At 43.5% G+C, this 18,008-nt stretch overlaps 1 protein-coding gene across 1 annotated transcript in view; it reads right to left on the reverse strand.

Annotated features, from left to right (window-relative positions):
- LOC126199313 (mediator of RNA polymerase II transcription subunit 13) overlaps positions 1-18,008 on the reverse strand; it is a 206,667-nt gene that overhangs the window by 114,552 nt on the left and 74,107 nt on the right. The window contains exon 2 of the mRNA XM_049936150.1: positions 8,064-8,469. Within this exon, the coding sequence (XP_049792107.1) occupies positions 8,064-8,469 (406 nt within the window). The remainder of the gene's footprint in view (positions 1-8,063; positions 8,470-18,008) is intronic.

An 18,008-nucleotide genomic window follows, 5' to 3' on the forward strand; every position in this document is an offset into this window, starting at 1 on the left:
AAAGGAAGAAGGAGTGATGAATCCGATGAATTACGGACCCATATCACTAACATCTATGTGCAGTAGGTTTTTGTAACATATACTGTGTTCGAAAATCATGAATTACCTCGAGGAAAATTATATCTCGACATATATATTAAGCACTGATTCAGGAAATATCATTCTTGTGAAGCACGACTGGCGCTTTCTTCTCTCACTAAGTAGTGAGTGCTATCGGGAGGCAGTCTCAAATTGGTTCCAATTTCTGAATTTCCTAAAGGCTTCCTTATCACAATGCGTGCCTATGGAGTATCATACCAAATGTGAAACTAAATTCGTTATGGGTTTGTTTATAAATGAATAATCTTCTGCAACCTGTCACGATTTTCTTTATTTACTTTTCACAAGACGCTTTTCGGTTAATGAGTCCCATTTTCAAGTGCGTTTTTTGTGTGTATTATGTCATTTCTATTGGTGTTGTCGATATGTGAGAGTCAGCTTCATTTCCTGGGCTTTACTGCTACATATAAGAAACGCGATTTTTTAGTTGGTTACCGATTCTTTTGTGGGCTTACAGTTTTCTAATGCTCCATTTGTGCAGAGTCTCACACACACTGAACATCATACACAATTTGTTGTACACTTTAAATATAGAAAATATCTTACATAAACAAAACAGTTGCAAAGTTGTTCTTACAAGTAGTCCACAGAGATAACATTATAGGTCTTCCACAGATTATGATATGCTTTTATATAGAGGTTATTTATATTTAACAATTTGGATCATAGTTTACTTATACCGATTTTACAATTGTGATTATTTCTGTGCGTTACTATTTTTATTTAAGTATATTATCGAAACATCTGAAGAAATTAACTGATCCACTTTCAAGTTTTTCATTAAATATTTTATCTTCGTGTTTTTTGTAATGTGCGTATATCTCCAGTTCTGCTACGAAGTCCATTTGATGTCCTTTATTTAGTCAGTGGAGTACTTTGACATTTTCCACTATTTTTCCAAATGGGTGTCCTGTATTATGTATGTGTATTGGGATGGCTGATGTAGTGTGTGTAGGCTTTACGTGTGGTTCTAGGCGATACAGTCTGGAATCGCGAGACCGGTACGGTCGCAGGTTCGAATCCTGCCTCGGGCATGGATGTGTGTGATGTCCTTAGGTTAGATAGGTTTAAGTAGTTCTAAGTTCTAGGAGACTGATGACCTCAGAAGTTGAGTCCCATAGTGCTCAGAGCCATTTGAACTATTTTGTAGGCTTTAATGCGTTCTGCGTACCTGGTGTTGAAATTTCGGCCTGTTTGTCCTAGATAGTATATGGAGCATTTCGGTCATGTGACCTTGTGTATTCCAGAGACTGAACATGGATCAACAAAAACTAATGCATAATATAAAGTGTGATCATGATCCATGTTGTCGTCCGACTCCTCCTGAAAAGTGGTGTCCCGAAATTTCAATAGTAAATCTCTCCGTGATGCACACGCCTTTCTTGTAACCTCTGCCAGTGGAGGTTGTTTCGCATTACCGTAACGCTCTCACGCGAGCTAAACGATCCCGAGACGAAACGCGCAGCTCTTCGTTGGTTTTTCTCTGTCTCCTCTATCAATTCCACCTGACAGGGATCTCCGATAGATGAACAATATTCAAGAATCGGGCGAACAAATGCCTTAACCCACTTCTTTCGTGGATCAGCTACATTTCCTTAAGATTCTTCCCATGAATCTTAGTCTGGTCTCTGGCTTTTCCACCATCTGTTTTATGTCGCTCTGGATATTTACGCCTTTATATTTTACGGCAGACGCTGTCTCCAGCTGTTTGTCATCAATAGTGTAGCTGGAATCGTTTCCAATTACACCTCGCACTACTTTTGTCGTATTCATTTACATAAAAATTTGTATAATCATCTTCCACATAGCCCAGTGCTTTCGCACCAGGTTTCTTCAATAAGAAGTCGTGGCGTCTGGCACAACATTTGAACTGTACGGACCACCAGGGAGGAAACAGCTCGTCGTTTTCGTACTCACTGCTATTATTCACTTGCAATTAGTCACAGAACAGACTGAAAATATATATAAGTGAAACGCAATTACGCATGTTGCTCGATGGTGTCAACTAAATTTCATGGAACTCCTACCGTATACTGTTCCGATTCCACGCCAGAAGGCTATGAAATGAAAAGTGTGGCTAGGGCCTCCCGTCGGGTAGACCGTCGAGTGATGCAAGTCTATTTAGTTGACGCCGCTTCGGCGACTTAGGCGTCCATAGGATGATGAGATGATGGTGAAGGCAACACAACATCCAGTCCCTGACGGAGAAAATTTCCGACCCAGCCGGAAATCGAACACGGATCCCTTAGCGTGGCGACCACTCAGCTCGCGAGGTGAACACCAGAAGGCTATGATAGCTCCATACAGAAGTGGGTCGGATGCCAGCGGTGTCCAACCACTTTCACCAATGCCTGGCGTTGAAAGTTCCGTGTGTGTAGTTTTACGGAGAGCGTACTTACTGTGTCCTTCGAGGTCATTCATAAGATGAATGATTCTTGTACCTCGGGCAATATAATTGTGTCGTCATTGTCGAGGTCATGCTACCTCAAATGCGTCAGTTGCAGTCGTCCGTCCGTAATAATTAAACCCCATTACATACTAGATTATTTCCTTACCAGCTACATTTATTTACATTCGGAATGTTGACAAAGTGAGCCGCAGGGGGTCTCTGGTAACAGTATGATTTGCCTTCCCATTCAACTGACAGATTCTGCGTTCCCATGGCGCAATGTTATCTGATTACTGATAATTCCTGCAAAACATACTCTACATGGAAAAATAAGATTTCAGAATCCTTTACCTCTGTCAAACAATATTTCCGTAATTTTGAAAGCGGCTTTTATATTTCTTTTAGTCTACTACTACATCTCTTGCGAATCTGCGCAAAGCACTACCAGAAACAAAATACAGCCTCTCTTTGGGATCTTCTGATTCCTTCCATTTTTCGCTTTTCTATGGGTCCCACTTGGGCGCTGGTTAACACACGAGTCGTTTTGAAAAGTATCGTTGAAGATAAGCTGGAAGGACAGTATCGTTAGTACACGAGTGTTTAACACAGATCGTCGGTGGTGTGAGACATTATTTCTGCTGAAATGGTGACGTTAGAGGATAGCTGTCAACCATAAAAGAAACGTCAGTTTTGACGACAGATAACTACAATCGCCCGAACACTCTACAACATTCCATTTGCCTCTCTCTCATTCACTTCATATCACTCTGAACAGCTATGATAATTTACTTGGCCGATATCATTGGATCTAACGGTTTGTTACTGATGTCGCTTTCACCAGTTTTTACTAAGGACTGTCAACAGAATGACGAAGAAATAATACACAGCAAACTAACAATAAGTCTCACTGGTCACTGAGAAGATGTATTTTGAAACGCACCTTACTGCTAATTTACGTTTCGATTGAAATATTAAGTCACGGTTAGATCCGAAATAAAATGTTCCCTATTAAATTCAAAGATCTGTATGAAGGACTTTAATAGTAGTTACGGTTCTATCGGAGATGAAATGCCCATTCAGCAATTTATATGCCCGTTAAATCAATTATTTATTTCACAAAGAAGAATGCAGATGATATTTTCACGCACATTGGTGACCGCTATGGCTGCACGTCAAATTGTTCAAGCACCGGAGCAGGGCTAACTCAATGCAAACGTACACAACTAATGCCGCTTCGGTACTCATAACTGTAATCCACGATTATCACTTGAAGTTTATGCGAAAACTCTTAAAGGCATGAAAACATTATTTGTATGTTTTTGCTGTAACCGCCGAAAATACCTTGAATTACACGAAAAAATTGTCAACTGCAGACTTTTTTGCTATCTGGATCACTCTCCTGGCACTGAACTAAACGAGCAAACAGGTCGCACGTTTCAAGTTTACAACCGGTCAAAGGAAACTGCTCGTAAATTCTTGGTGAAACTATTTTTTTATTTGTTTAGTTTTAGCTTAAGGCCCAAATAATGCCAACTGTTTCCTGCGTGAAAGACGGCATTTTTTCTAAAAAGGCCAACCTGTGACACCAGATCTGACAACGCAAGCCTTCTATTTTATGCACTTTATGCACTTTGAGTTATCTCGACACGTGAAATACAAAAAAAATTAGAACAGTCAGGAGTCTCAGCAAAAGAAATTTATGTTCAAGGACACGAAATGAAAACTGTGTGGTTTACCGAGGATATTCTGACGATGAGGGCAGAAAACAGATAAGAGTCTTGAAATAAGTTACAAAATGAACAACAACGAAAATAAGAGATGGTTAGTGAAATGGGGTCGAATTAATTTATGCAATGCCGGGGGAATTACATTAGGAAATGAAGCACTAAAAGTGTAAATGAGTTTCGTTATTTGAGCTACAAAACAACTGATGATGGTCGAAGTAGCAGTGTATAAAACTGAGATTGGCAATAGCAATAGTGAATGCTTATCTGAAAAAATAAATAAATTAATTAATTAATTAATTTCTGAAGGCATTTGGCTGGAAAGGAGACTTTTACAGAAGACACTAAGAGAATAGAAGGTTTAGAATTATGGAGCTACAGAAGAATGCTTAAGATTAGATGGTTCGTCTAACTAATGTCGAGGCACTGTAAAATCGAATCGGAGAGAAAATAAATTTCTGTCAAAAGAAGGGATGGGTTGATGGAATACATCGTGGGGCATCAAGATTTCGTCAGTTAGATTACGGAAGTAAATGTAAGGGGTAAAAACATTAGTGGGAGTCCAAGGTTTGAATACTTTTAGCAGGTTCAAATGGATGTAGATTGCAGCAGATATGCTCGGAAGAAGGGGCGTGCACAGGACTTGTTAGTTTGAAGAGCTGCACTGGTTTGTCTTCTGACTGAATACCACCACCACCACCACCACCACCACCACCAACAACAACAACAACAACAACAACAACCAGCAAAGAACAAAAAGTTGTTGCTTTCTCCGCAGTGAGAGTATTAACCTGGACGCAAATACGTAAATTAGGAGGCGCGAAGCCGCGAACAAAGGAGGGCGGCAGCACTAGCCTTGCGATTTCGCGGCCGCGATAATCGATAGCGCGAAGGCCGCGAGACAGCCACAGCGCGTCCAAGACGGCTAGCGCTCAGCTCCGCCGCTGGCCGCCGCCCGCTCCGCTCCGGGCAATCGATTCGTCTGCTCGCCTGACGTATGCTCCTGCCCGTGCCTCACACGGAGCAGCCACCGACACGTCGACAATCGTTTTATAACCAGTTCTATCTCCTCCCCTAGCTAACGATGACTTTTTTAGTGCTCGGTATAGTCGCGGGCAGAAGCAAGACTTTCACAAAGAATCGAGAATTAAGCCTACGTCCAAGGCGGAGAATGTTTACGAATACAGCCTAACTGCTAGGGGCTCCGTCCGTTTGACCACACAGCAAGCTCCGGTATCTGATGTATGTCTAACTGCTATTTTGTCGAAAACTGACATGGTGAGACCACGGCCGTACATAAGAACTAACCTGTATATCTAGCTAGCGTGCCTGCGTCGATATGTGAGTTTAATGTCTTTATGTTGCGTCTGTAAAGAAATTAGTTTATGTATACGAACCATAGCTAATTCGCTTCTGAATTAAGTTTTTTAAATTCTTAGTGTATTCTCTGGGGGTTTTGTTAATACAAATATAGTATAAACAATACAATATTTTTAATAAATTTTTCAAAGCAAATTTATTTTTCATAACAAAATTTAACAATCTGTTTTCATGTTGCATTCTCATTTGGGAACTGCGACAGTTTATGCCAATTGAAGCCGTTTGTCTGTCAGTAGCTTTCTTCTTATCTCCGACGCATTCCGAGAGCTTACGCCACCATTTCATTTCAGGTGGTTTAAATTATTGTGGAATTTCTTTCCTGAGTTTAGCCAACTATTTTGTCTGCATTTCGATTATGTTCCAGCAAAAGAATACTTTGGGACGTTATAAACACACGTTTATACCACTAAATACAACGTAAACATCTTACTGCTGACATAAAGAGCGAGAAAGCTTCGATAACGGATTGTACCACGTAATTAATTATACACTAATCATTGCGTTAAATGCAGGCAAGCGTTGTCAGAATTTTATGGCAATTGAGTAAGCCAGAAGTAATCATCTGGGGAGATGATAAAGTAGAAAACAGATTATACCCTTTGGCTCTCTTCTGGCACGCAGAGAACTCTCAGTGCACATACTTGGACACGTCGGAATAATAGTGAATGCTATAATCGACTGTGGACGTGTGGTGTAAGACGAGGAGGTGCTAGAAGATGAAGAACAGTGATACATTCCGACCAAAAGGGACCTCAATAATACGGAGCAGATTACTGTAATCAGCTCTGATGAAATGTTATAACAGACCAAAAACAACAGTAATCACAACCACTAATATTTAATTTGAAGAGGCACTGAGTTCTCCAACAATTCTTTATGGAACGTAATGAGAATTACACGATGGAATGGTGCTTTATCTGCACACCACGTAATCTCCATCCCGTTCTATGGCCTTCCTCCAGCAAGAAACAAGGGCGTGTATGCCTTGTCGGCACCAATCCTTGTCCTGGTGGCGGAGCCAGTGCTTCACTGGGTAAACTTCCTTTGCTGATTGACAGATGCAACGCAAATTACCGAGTCAATGCGCCTGTCCTCGCGAATGACATCAGCTCGCTGCAACACGTCAGGTGTGACAAAGCCGTGGATGGTCTCCCCGACCGCTGCATCGTGGAGATCCTGCGAATCGCTTTCTCATGGCCTCGCCCTCTGTGCCCAGCGACTAACTCTACTTCTGTCGACAGCAGATGTTCCATAGACTTTGCAGAAGCGTTTGTAAGTGTTCCCCACAGTTTGTTTCTGTGCAGTGAGAAATTCAATGATGGCGGGTTCTTGTAACGTACATTTTTTAAACTGTTCACAGCTACGCTATTTGTCGGAAGTGACAGAAACTTGGCGCGCTAACACAGAAGACTTAAAATAATACGTACGTAACGTTTCGCAATCGTAGCATTGTTTCTGGGAAACCCTCGTAAACCGTCTCTACTTCGGCCATCAGTACTTACTTTGGTGCCCAAATGGCAGAATACTTTCATTGTCTCAAGTCCTAAGCTATTCCTTTAAAGCATCGCCTGATTCAGTTCAAATCTACTCCTTTACCCTAGTTTTACTTTTGTTGATACTTATAAATTCCTTTCCAGACACTGTTCCGTTCAACCGATCTTCCATGTCTCCAGAGTGAATGTTTCACTCTTATGCGCAGGATGAGATGATGCGAAATTTCTGGCAGATTAAAACTGTGTACCGGATCGACTCTCGAACTCGGAACCTTTGCCTTTCGTGAGCAAGTGCTCCACCAACTGGGCTACCGACTCACAACCTGTTCTCACGGCTTTACTTCCGCCAGTACTTCGTCTCATATCTTCCACGCTTCACAGAAGCTCTCCTGCGAAACCTGCAAGACCAGCACCCCAGCAAGAAAGGACATTGCGTAGATATGGCTTAGTCACAGCCTGTGGGTTTTCACAATGAAATTTACACTCTGCAGATCAGAGCGCGCTGATATGAAACTTACCGGCAGATTACAACTGTATGCCGGATAGAAGATTGGAAGGTAGGAGACGAGGTACTGGCAGAAGCAAATCTGTGAGAACGGGTCATGAGCTCAACTGGTACAGCACTTGCCCGGGAGAGGTAAAGGTCCAAGTTCGACTTTCGGCTCGGCACATATTTTTAATCTGACAGGAAGTTTCAGATCTTCCAAGTACTTTGTCATGTGGCAGAAATACAATGTCATCGGCACATCTCTTAGATGCATTTCCGAATTTGTCATTGGTTTCCCTTACTGCTTGTTCATTCTACTGAACGGACAACACGGGGCATAGGCTACAATCCTGTCGCATTCCCTTCTGAACTACTGCTTCTCTTGCATGTCCTTCGCCTCTCACAACTGCAGCCTTCTTTCTGTAAAAATTGCAGAAAATCTGTTGCATTTTGACGATTGCCTGTGCGATGGGTGTGAGAAAGGTACTCACCGGCGGCGATGAGCTCGGGCGCAACCAGATTGGAGAGGTCGGGCTCCTCGCCGTACCAGAAGATCCAGAGCTCCTTGGCGGCGTGCAGCGAAAGCGGCGGGTGCGTGGAGGGCGGGGCATGCGCATGCGGCGGCAGTCCGAGACCGTCGAAGTGCTGGTGGTGCGGCGCTCCCTGGGCCGCGTGGTGGCCGTGGTGCTGATGGGTCGCGCCGCCCCCGCCGCCGCCGCCGCCTCCGCCTCCGCCCTGGCCGCCGGCCGGCGCCACCACGCGCCGCCACACGCACAGGATGTCGTGCGACAGGCAGCGCGCGTAGCTCGCCAGCACCGGGTCCTCCAGCGGCTCCGCGCTGCTGAAGCCGCACTCGCCCCATGTCAGCTTACGCCATTTTATGCCGCATAGCTCCGTCTGCGGACGAACAGGTGCATCCGTCAGGATAACGCTCACAGCCGGTGATCGTGCTCAACTGTCTGCCGCTCGGTATACAAGGACATCTATCTGGATCAAAATATCAAAGGGATTGACACTGGAGCATGGAACGAAAAGATGTCGGTTCGCCTACACGTCCAAGCGCTGTAAGGTTCTGGTAGCAGCAGCTGTGCGATTTCATGCCTAGTATTTTCATAGGTTCCCAACTAGAGTACAGTATTTAGTTCACTTTGCAGAATGTTAATAATCTTTATGAATCTCCTTAGCTATTTCACAGTCAGTGTCATACATTCCGCGAAAGAAACGTGCCGCACAGCGAAACAACGCGTATAAGAATAAATCACAATTAGGTAACAGACTGCAATTGTCTGTAGGTGCCTAGTAACCGGCAGCTTAGGGACATGACAACTCTGCTCAGGACTGAAGGTGTAACCGAATTCTTGACATGCTTCTTTGCTGCTAAGATAGCTGTCCTTTTAACAACTGGCTATCACTAACTTTGTTATTTTGATCCAGGTATATAAACAGTATAATTATTTTAAGCCAACCAGCTGGTTATTCGGCGTTCCCGGTTATCTATTTTTATGTCATCCCATTTCCACCAGTGTTTTGAAACTACTACAGGCGTTATATAACTTAGAGGACACGTCACCATATCACCACCCTCAACTACACGGGTGTTTTACCCCCATCTATCTTTTGCTAAAGAGTAGGTCACATATTATATATATATATATATATATATATATATATATATATATATATATATTTATTTCTTCCAGCGTCACGGAGTTGTTCGCATGACAACCACTTCTTACCATCACCTCGTTAAATATCCCCGTGTAAAGTATCGCGCCTCCCTCGGATGTATCATAACTTTTACTCTTTAGTTGCATGGTTTTACGTAACGTTTCCAACTTTAGTTTTCTCGATGGGTATCTATTACTATAGACTAGGCGCTCACTTGAGCATAATATCTAAGCTGCCGTCTTGTTTTCAGTTGTCTTAAAATATATGAACAATGCAGATGCAGGTGTAATTTGTCTTCTAGTGGTTGTGAAACTAAATTACGCAACTGGAGATGCGACCATGTCTTTGTACAAATTTGCTTAAATAAAATGTCATTCTCAAATACTTTGATGTACACTACGTTAATTAACAACCCATTCAATGATTTTATGTTTATGTTACTTTAAGGGCGCAGAGAGTTAGCCAACTGAGTACCGAAAGACAAGCTTCTGAAGTTTATATGGGAACATCGACCCGAAAACTGCAGATTCTGTACACTGAGGGAAATGGAAAGTGTTACATCATGAACACCTTGAGCGAACACTATCAAACGGTACTAAATTTCATTCTTATGCGAGCTTATCTTCAGTACAGATATAAGCCATTCCTAGAGATAGAAAATTGGTGTGAGTGGCTGTAACTTTACAAGTGGAGATCGCAACACAAAATGCCCGGAGGACGTGCACGTGCAACATACCGACATCTTTCTAGCTTTGAGAAGGGACGTGGGAGCAACATACAGACTGATCGCACAGGCAGTTGGCTGTAGAGAAATGAATGCAGAATGAGTGTTGACGACGTGAACTCTGAGCAACAGGTGACAAAGAATGGAAGGCACGAGTAATTCCTGGACTTCAACACGATGAAGTCATAACGTTGTTCGATTGGTCTGCCGAGCAGACGGATGACAATAGCTGAAATCCGGACAGTGATTATAGGTAGAGTATTAAGCGAGGCGTCTGTAACAGATTAATGGGAGCTGGTCAGAGATATCGAGCTGCCATGAATCTTTCCGCTGACACCACTCCATAGACCACAGGGACTTACGTTCTGTAGAACAAGTCAACTGGGACACTGAGTGGCATTATCTGGTGTTCAACGACGAGTTTCGCTTCAGTTTGAGGCGCTCGGACCGACGTCAACACGCCAGTGGACGGCGTGGTAGAATTCTCTAACTTGAAAATCATGCTGCGGGGGGCTACTGGATACGAAACAGGACTTATCTGGCAAGTGTGCAAGGTACATTGAAGGGGCCAGTTTGTGGCAAGAGTGGTTAAGCCCTGTTGTCACACCCATCGGTACCAAACACCTTGAGGATTCGTGACCCGTAGAACATGTCTGGGATGCGATAGGAAGCCAACAAACCTCTTCAACCGACACACCCACTGTTAGAGGCATGGCAAGAAATTCAAGTTGATATTCGGAGGTTGTTTGCTTCAATGCCAGAATAAATACAAGAATGTATCCGTACCAGTGTGGGTCACAGCTCACACTGACGTTGATGGTGGTGGGCCAGTTCCGAAAGTAATGAAGTCCAGTAATACAATATGCGTTATCTGACTAGCAACTAAGTTTGACAAATATCGAGTGGTGCAATGTGATATAAGACTTTCCATTACCATTATGACCACTACAGTTCGTTTTCAAATATTTTTACATGTTCTCTCTCTCTCTCTCTCTCTCTCTCTCTCTCTCTCTCTCACACACACACACACACACACACACACACACACACACACACACAAGACAAAAACACATTTACCCACACGCTACACGAACGGACGTGTGTGATGTTTCTCTTTTCTCTGTTTCTGCAAATGGCGAATATTCTTTGAATGTGTTCTACCGGTGTCGTTTGACATTGACACATCGAACACTGGTCCCCAATAACATCCTCGGCAAAAAGTTTCGACCAGGTGTGTAACTACCCACAGAGGTCCCGCGTGGGCTTTAACTATCGTATGGCAGCGAAACACGGTAGTTATGCTGATGTAGGGAATCGATTTATGCTGGAACAAAATTAGTTCCAATTTTGGTCACAAGGTGCAAATCTGACATCGTGCATCCACGAAAGACTTGTAGAAATGTTTCCACATGTAATGGATTAGAAACGGGACGTGGGCAGGAAAGGTCAAATAAACGAGAAAGGCACAATGCTCGTTTTATTATTAACTGCTGCATCCATAATTTGTTCAATATGAGCACCGGAGACGTCGACAAGATGCCGCATCAGTAAAACGACGTGATCAACTGTTTTTCGCAACAGTTTAGGTGGAATCTAAGCAAATGTTCCTGTATACTGGCTTTCAGAGTAGGTACAGATTCAATGTGTCCGTGGTAAACGCGTCCTTTCAGATATCCCCAGAGGCAAAAGTTACATCCATTCAGATCACGTTACCTCGCAAATCATGCCTCTGGGAAACCTCTGAATATAATTCGTTTATGGGAGGCTGCATTAGGCAGATCTCTCACGAGAAGAGCGACATGACCTGTTGCCCCGTCTTCCATGAAAACAGTGGTTTCCACACAGTTGCGCTCTTCCAAAGCAGGAACCACACGTTGTCTCGATAACGTGCAGACGTCACGGTACACCTGACAGGTCCTTAGGTTTTTTTCTCTTCACAAAACGGGCCGAGAATAAAGGCGCTTGTGAATCCACACTACACATTCACATACGGCGAGCGCAATGGCTCCTCGTGCAAAACACCCGGTTTAACAGTACCCCACAATCTGCAGTTCTGTGTATTCACTACACCCTGTAGTGAAAAATGTGCATCACTCCCTAGAATCTTGCCCGTCCACATGTCATCAACTTTGTCGTTGCGGATCATGAGAGGTTTCAGTTGCTGCACCACCTGGATCTTGTACGGGTACCAGTGTCTAGTAGACCACAAAACTTTCCGTACTGTTGGCCACGCGATAGACGAACACTACACGAGGTCGCCGTGCTGCATAGCCAGTTAAAGCAACTAACTTCCACCGGGATAGGACACCTTCCTCTTTCAGATGTCACACCAAGCTCATCCTTGTTTTCGAATTTTATCATCAGCTTCTAAAACCATTTAATGACATCGGAACTCTTCTCAGACCTTTCAATCGGCGACACAATCTAAATGCCGCACTGTAATTGCTGCCGTTCACATAAAACAGTTTCATTAGCAACGTACGGTCTCTCTTCTCGATAGCCATACCGTTCACCCAAGTTATGGCTTGTCAAATCACAACGTCAAATAGTGTACAGTGTCAGATTTGCACCCGGTGGCCACAACTGGAACTAATAGTTCTTCCAGCGTAAATCGGTTCCACATTAACGTATTAGCATAGTTGCTGCACTTTAATTTTAACCACCCGGTACAATCTTGCTGCTGTGTTTACGGGCGTGTGGACATCTCAGCCGTTACGCTTATCAGCCGTTGTGAGTAGTTAGTCACGATGTGTGTGTGTGTGTGTGTGTGTGTGTGTGTGTGTGTGTGTGTGTGTGACGTTTTCAACAGCCGCACGACCCGACTGGTGGGAAACATTGTAAATTAAAGAAAGTATAGCAGGTGGGGCAGGCGGACTTTTTTAACCATGCATTTGACGAACTTTAGTGGAGACTGTTACTGAGTTTCCTTGTTCCGCAAAATAGTAGTCATCTTCGTGGTAAAAGTATGCTCGAGTGCTGTTTTATCTAGGTATACTCCAAACTAATGTTTGTGTAAAAGCGATGTCTCGACCGTGCCGTCGTACAAGGCCAGTCTAGCAATGTAGTTTCGTTATGTTGGAGTTACAGGGAGGAGTGGAAACCATTGAGTTAATAGCGTCGAGAAAAAAAAGACCCACCACCACTTGCAGAGGAAAAACTAATTTTAAGAAAATATTTCACTGTCTTACTTCAACAATGCGTGTAAATATAGCATCAGCAACACAAGACTGCTGTTATAGTGATTATTTCCGTAAGCGAGATAGAAGATAAGGTCGAGTACTCTACACTATCACGAGAATGACAAGCGTTTTCCGTTCCTGCCTTTCGTTCTGTCCAAGGACAAAACAAGTTTGAATTCTGAATTCTTGTATACGATTTGGTCCTTTAAAAGTCACGGCCCGATTCCCCACTCCTCGTATTATAAATGACCTACGTGTCGACAATACAGCTAATTCTCGATATCACGTACTAATTTCACATAGTATGGCAATTCATGTAGCTCTTATATCTCACCTTTCGCATCATCTTTAAAAATGCCTAATTTTCGTGCCCTTCTCTCGCATCGAGGACATGGTACTCGTTTCAGGTTGTTAAGGTGCCTCTTGCTAATGCGAATTTTTCAAGTTTTGTCTGTCTAAAACTTTTTAAGTTAAAGCCTTGCCATTGTTCTGTACACTGGTCACATAGAATTACCTACATCAATAAAAACTATATGTGAAAGAATCATCGAGAGCAATTACGTTGTTACAAGGAAATGGGACACACAAGGCTGTATCATTTCTGGATCACCTCATTACGACGGGTCAGCAATGCCTTAAGAACTTGTTTAAAGTTGGCCGTGTTAAAGTGAATCAGATTTTCATGTTTAACAATCTTATTCTCCGTAAGAGTGTTATCAGAAGCTTCTTGGGACATGGAAAATAGCACTAGTCGTGCATAACGTCTCAAATACCCAATTTCATTCCGGTAAAAAGTTACTCTATCAAAGCTAGCAAACTGTAACCAATTAGAAAATGAGAGAGACATGGGATAGCTCATTCCTACATTTGGCGCCTGTCAGAAATTGCTACAGATAGCGGTCTGCCAACGGAACACCGTAATATCTGCGGTGCAGCGCCCCGCGACATCTGGCGAACCATCTACGAAGCTTACAAGGTCGAGACCAGCTGGTACGGCGGGGAAACGCCTGCGTCGGCGAGCCGCTTCCGCTACTCGCCCGTCTGCCTACCGCCAACTTCCAGCGCCCAACTGCTGCCGAATCAACGTTAACACGTAACATTCCGTAGAGAGAACTACATAACTCTGAAAGTTATTGCAGTCGCCGTTGAAACGCTAGTCAGTTTTTTGCGTATGACTTCATTTTATTTGGGAATACTCATTTATGTCGCCCACGAATTTTTCTTACACTTTGGTGATTATGGTGTTTAGTCTCAATTGTACGCTGTATCCACCCGTGCTGTTATCACATCTGCCACTTAATTACTACGAAATCAAATACTAGATGATAAATTAATTCCTTGACTTTATGATTTTGTCGTTGTCAACCTGTCCTGCATTTCAAAAAATAATAATATAATTAAAAAGCCTTTACCGTTTTTCGGATTCGTAGATGACATGCCACAACGCTCGTAACATTCTTAGATATGGTTAGACAATATAAAACAGCTGTTACGAAAACCCATATTTTTAGATGATACAAATACGTAGACATATCCAACATGAGAGTGTTCTCTAACAGGTCACCTTCAAGTTTGGAATAACTCCTACGTAATAAACAATAGAGTACCAGCTGAGTTCTCTCTACAATTACTGAAAAATATGTTAGGTTGAAGCATAAGTTCGTAGCGTTTTTGTTTGAATGCTGATATTCCGGTTACTATACGTTTATTTGTCGATTATCATTTTTATTTGTAGTTCACTGTTACCATTTCAATTTACATATTGCCATTTTGTCATTTGGACTTGGTGAGTGGAGCTGTGGACGCTAGAAAATGGAGTGCCAAGGAAGAAATCTGAACATTTCCGGCATAGTCTTTTGTTTTAGTTCAACAGAAGGGTGACACCAGCGGAAGCAGCCAGAAACATTTGCGCCGTGTATGAGGATATGCCGTTGGACAGAGTACAGCAAGAAAATGGTTATCTCGTCTTAAAGAGGGTCTATTTGACGTTAATCACTCTCCATGCTCAGAAAGACCTACGGGGTTTGATGAAGATCGCTTAAAAGCAATAATCCACAAAGATCCACGCTAGTGTACTCGAGAACTGGCAAATGTGATGGATTGTGATCGTTCCAACATTGTGCGAAATTGCATGCAATGTGAAAGGTTCAAAAATCGGGTGTATGGGTACCACATGCTCTAAGCCAAAATCACAAAAAGCGGGTGGCCATACGTGCATCTCACCTTGCTCGCCATCAATTGGCTGGCGAACAACACCGACCTTTCCTATCCTGTATCGTTATCGGTGACGAGAAATGTCTTTATGCTAACGCAAGGAGAAGAATGGAATGGTTCAGTCTACACAAAGCAGGAACTCCCCGTATGAAGATCTGCGGGCATACACAAAAACTATTTTTATGCATTTGGTTGGTTGGTTGGTTGGTTTGGGGTACAAAGGGATCTGTCCCTTTTTTCTGACGCAAGCAAGGCTCAAGGTACAAAAACACCCAACACCACACCTAAAAAGAAAACGAATAGCACGAACAAAAAATGGGGAAAATATATACCACAAGAGAAAGCAGAAGAAGGTATTAAAACCATAGAGCATACGGTCTTGGCTGGCTGATCACAATAAAAAAAGAGGATGAGCAAGTCTCTCTGCAACACATTAAAATGTCCACCCCAAAAAGACAAGGCGAGATGAAGAAATGTAGGGAAAAGACGACCACCAAGACAAACAAATGCAAAGAAAGTGCGACAGAGTTAAAATGGAAAGAGGGTGGCGATCTCAGAGAGAAGGCTAAATGCTCACGCTTAGATGGTACGATAAAACCCCTCTCACGAATAAAACGTAAATCTGCTGTTGAGAAATTGTCGCCCAACACCGAAGGCAGGGTGCTGGGAAGGTTAAAAGTCCGCCACAGATGGGCTAAAAGTGGACAGTCCGGGAAGAGTGGACGGCTGTCGTATGTGAGCCACAGTGACACCAGTCTGTGGTGACACCGAGGTGGGTCCTCGCGACGGAGGAGATAGCTATGTGTTAGCCACGTAAGGCCAAAGCGGAGCCGGTAGAGAACAGTGTCCCTGGGAGAGGCCCGCATGGAGGTCTTCCACACATTCGTAGTCTCCTTAATGGCAAGGAGTTTGTTGTGCGTACTGAGATTATGCCATTCCGTCTCCCAAAAGCTGAAAAACCTTGCGGGGTAATAATGATCGCAGGTCAGTTACGGGGATGCCGATCTACAGAAGCGGTTTCCGTGTAGCCTGTTTGGCCAGCCGTTACGCATCTGGTGGAATAGCGACGGTGTGTGTACTACGAATTGCTCCCCCCACCCACGATGTAGCCATCACTGCTGACATTCATTGCCAACAATTGAGGCGTCTTGCAGACGCAATCCAAGAACAACGACCGGGAAAACCGCATCTAGTGATTATACGCCACCATTGCGCACACATTCATTCCGCTAGACTGGCAAAAATCTCTACAGGAGTTGGGTTTGGAAGCCATTCGGCACCCACCTTATTCACCTGATCTTGTGCCCTCAGATTTTTACCTTTTCCGCTCTCTTTCGATCATTCTTCAATGAACTTCCTTTCCGGATGAAAATGCGCTCCGAACATGGCTCGACCAATTCTTTGCCCCAAAACAACGTGAGTTCTACAGTCGCAGAATCGGAAAGTTACCCCAGGGTTTGTAGACAATTGTAAACATGATGGACAATATATTACTGTTGACTAAAGTCTCTTATGTGCATCTTTTGTGTTTATTAAACTTATGGAAAAATGCTACGAATTTATGTACCAACCCAACAGATCAAATGGTTCAAATGGCTCTGAGCACTATGGGACTCAACTGCTGAGGTCATTAGTCCCCTAGAACTTAGAACTAGTTAAACCTAACTAACCTAAGGACATCACAAACATCCATGCCCGAGGCAGGATTCGAACCTGCGACCGTAGCGGTCTTGCGGTTCCAGACTGCAGCGCCTTTAACGGCACGGCCACTTCGGCCCCCAACAGATCCATTTAGAACATTCTAGTTACGAAATATATTTCACAAACAGGAAGATGCAACGAAAAATGTGCATTTTAAACATGTTGTGGAATAGACTCTTAGAAACTAGACACTGTTCACTACACTCCTTTTGAAAATTAAAGACGACATTGCAGCAGTGATCACGAGGACAATATTCTGGTTATTAGTTCTATAATACTTTCACGGAGTGGGCGATAGTAGGAAATGACAGCTGCATCCCGAAGAAAGTAAAGTAAGTCGTTATTAACAGCTATTTCGTCACGGGATGCAAACGGCCTTGCCGCAGTGGCAACACCGGTTCCCGTCAGACCACCGAAGTCAAGCGCTGTCGGGTTGAGCTAACACTTGCATGGGTGGCCATCCGGTCTTCCGAGTGCTGTTGGCAAGCGGGGTGCACTCACCCCTTGTGAGGCAAACTGAGGAGCTACTTGATCGCGGTAAACTGACATACGGCCGGGTGGGCGGTGTGCTGACAACATGTCCCTCCGTACCCGCATCCAGTGACATCTATGGCCTGAGGATGACACGGCGGCCGGTCGGTATCGTCGGGCCTTTAAGGTCCGTCCGTGCGGAGTTTGGTAGTTTAGTTCGTCATGGGCTGTCCATGACTAGCTTATAGGGTATAGATATTTTCAACGTAACATGCCGTTTTCCAATGCGTTTCCGACCTACATCATGATTTTCAAACACTATACAGCCGTTTTTGAGAGTTATATCTGCTTCTTGTTATCATCTAAACAGTAACCGAACAACAGAATAATTTTTTCACGACTACTGCGTCTCAGACGAGACTGACGGAGCAATCAAGTATCATTAATTATCACATTCATTTTGCCACAAAATGTTAGTC

The sequence above is a fragment of the Schistocerca nitens genome, chromosome 1, assembly GCF_023898315.1.
Source record: "Schistocerca nitens isolate TAMUIC-IGC-003100 chromosome 1, iqSchNite1.1, whole genome shotgun sequence".
Classification (NCBI taxonomy): Eukaryota; Metazoa; Arthropoda; class Insecta; order Orthoptera; family Acrididae; genus Schistocerca; species Schistocerca nitens.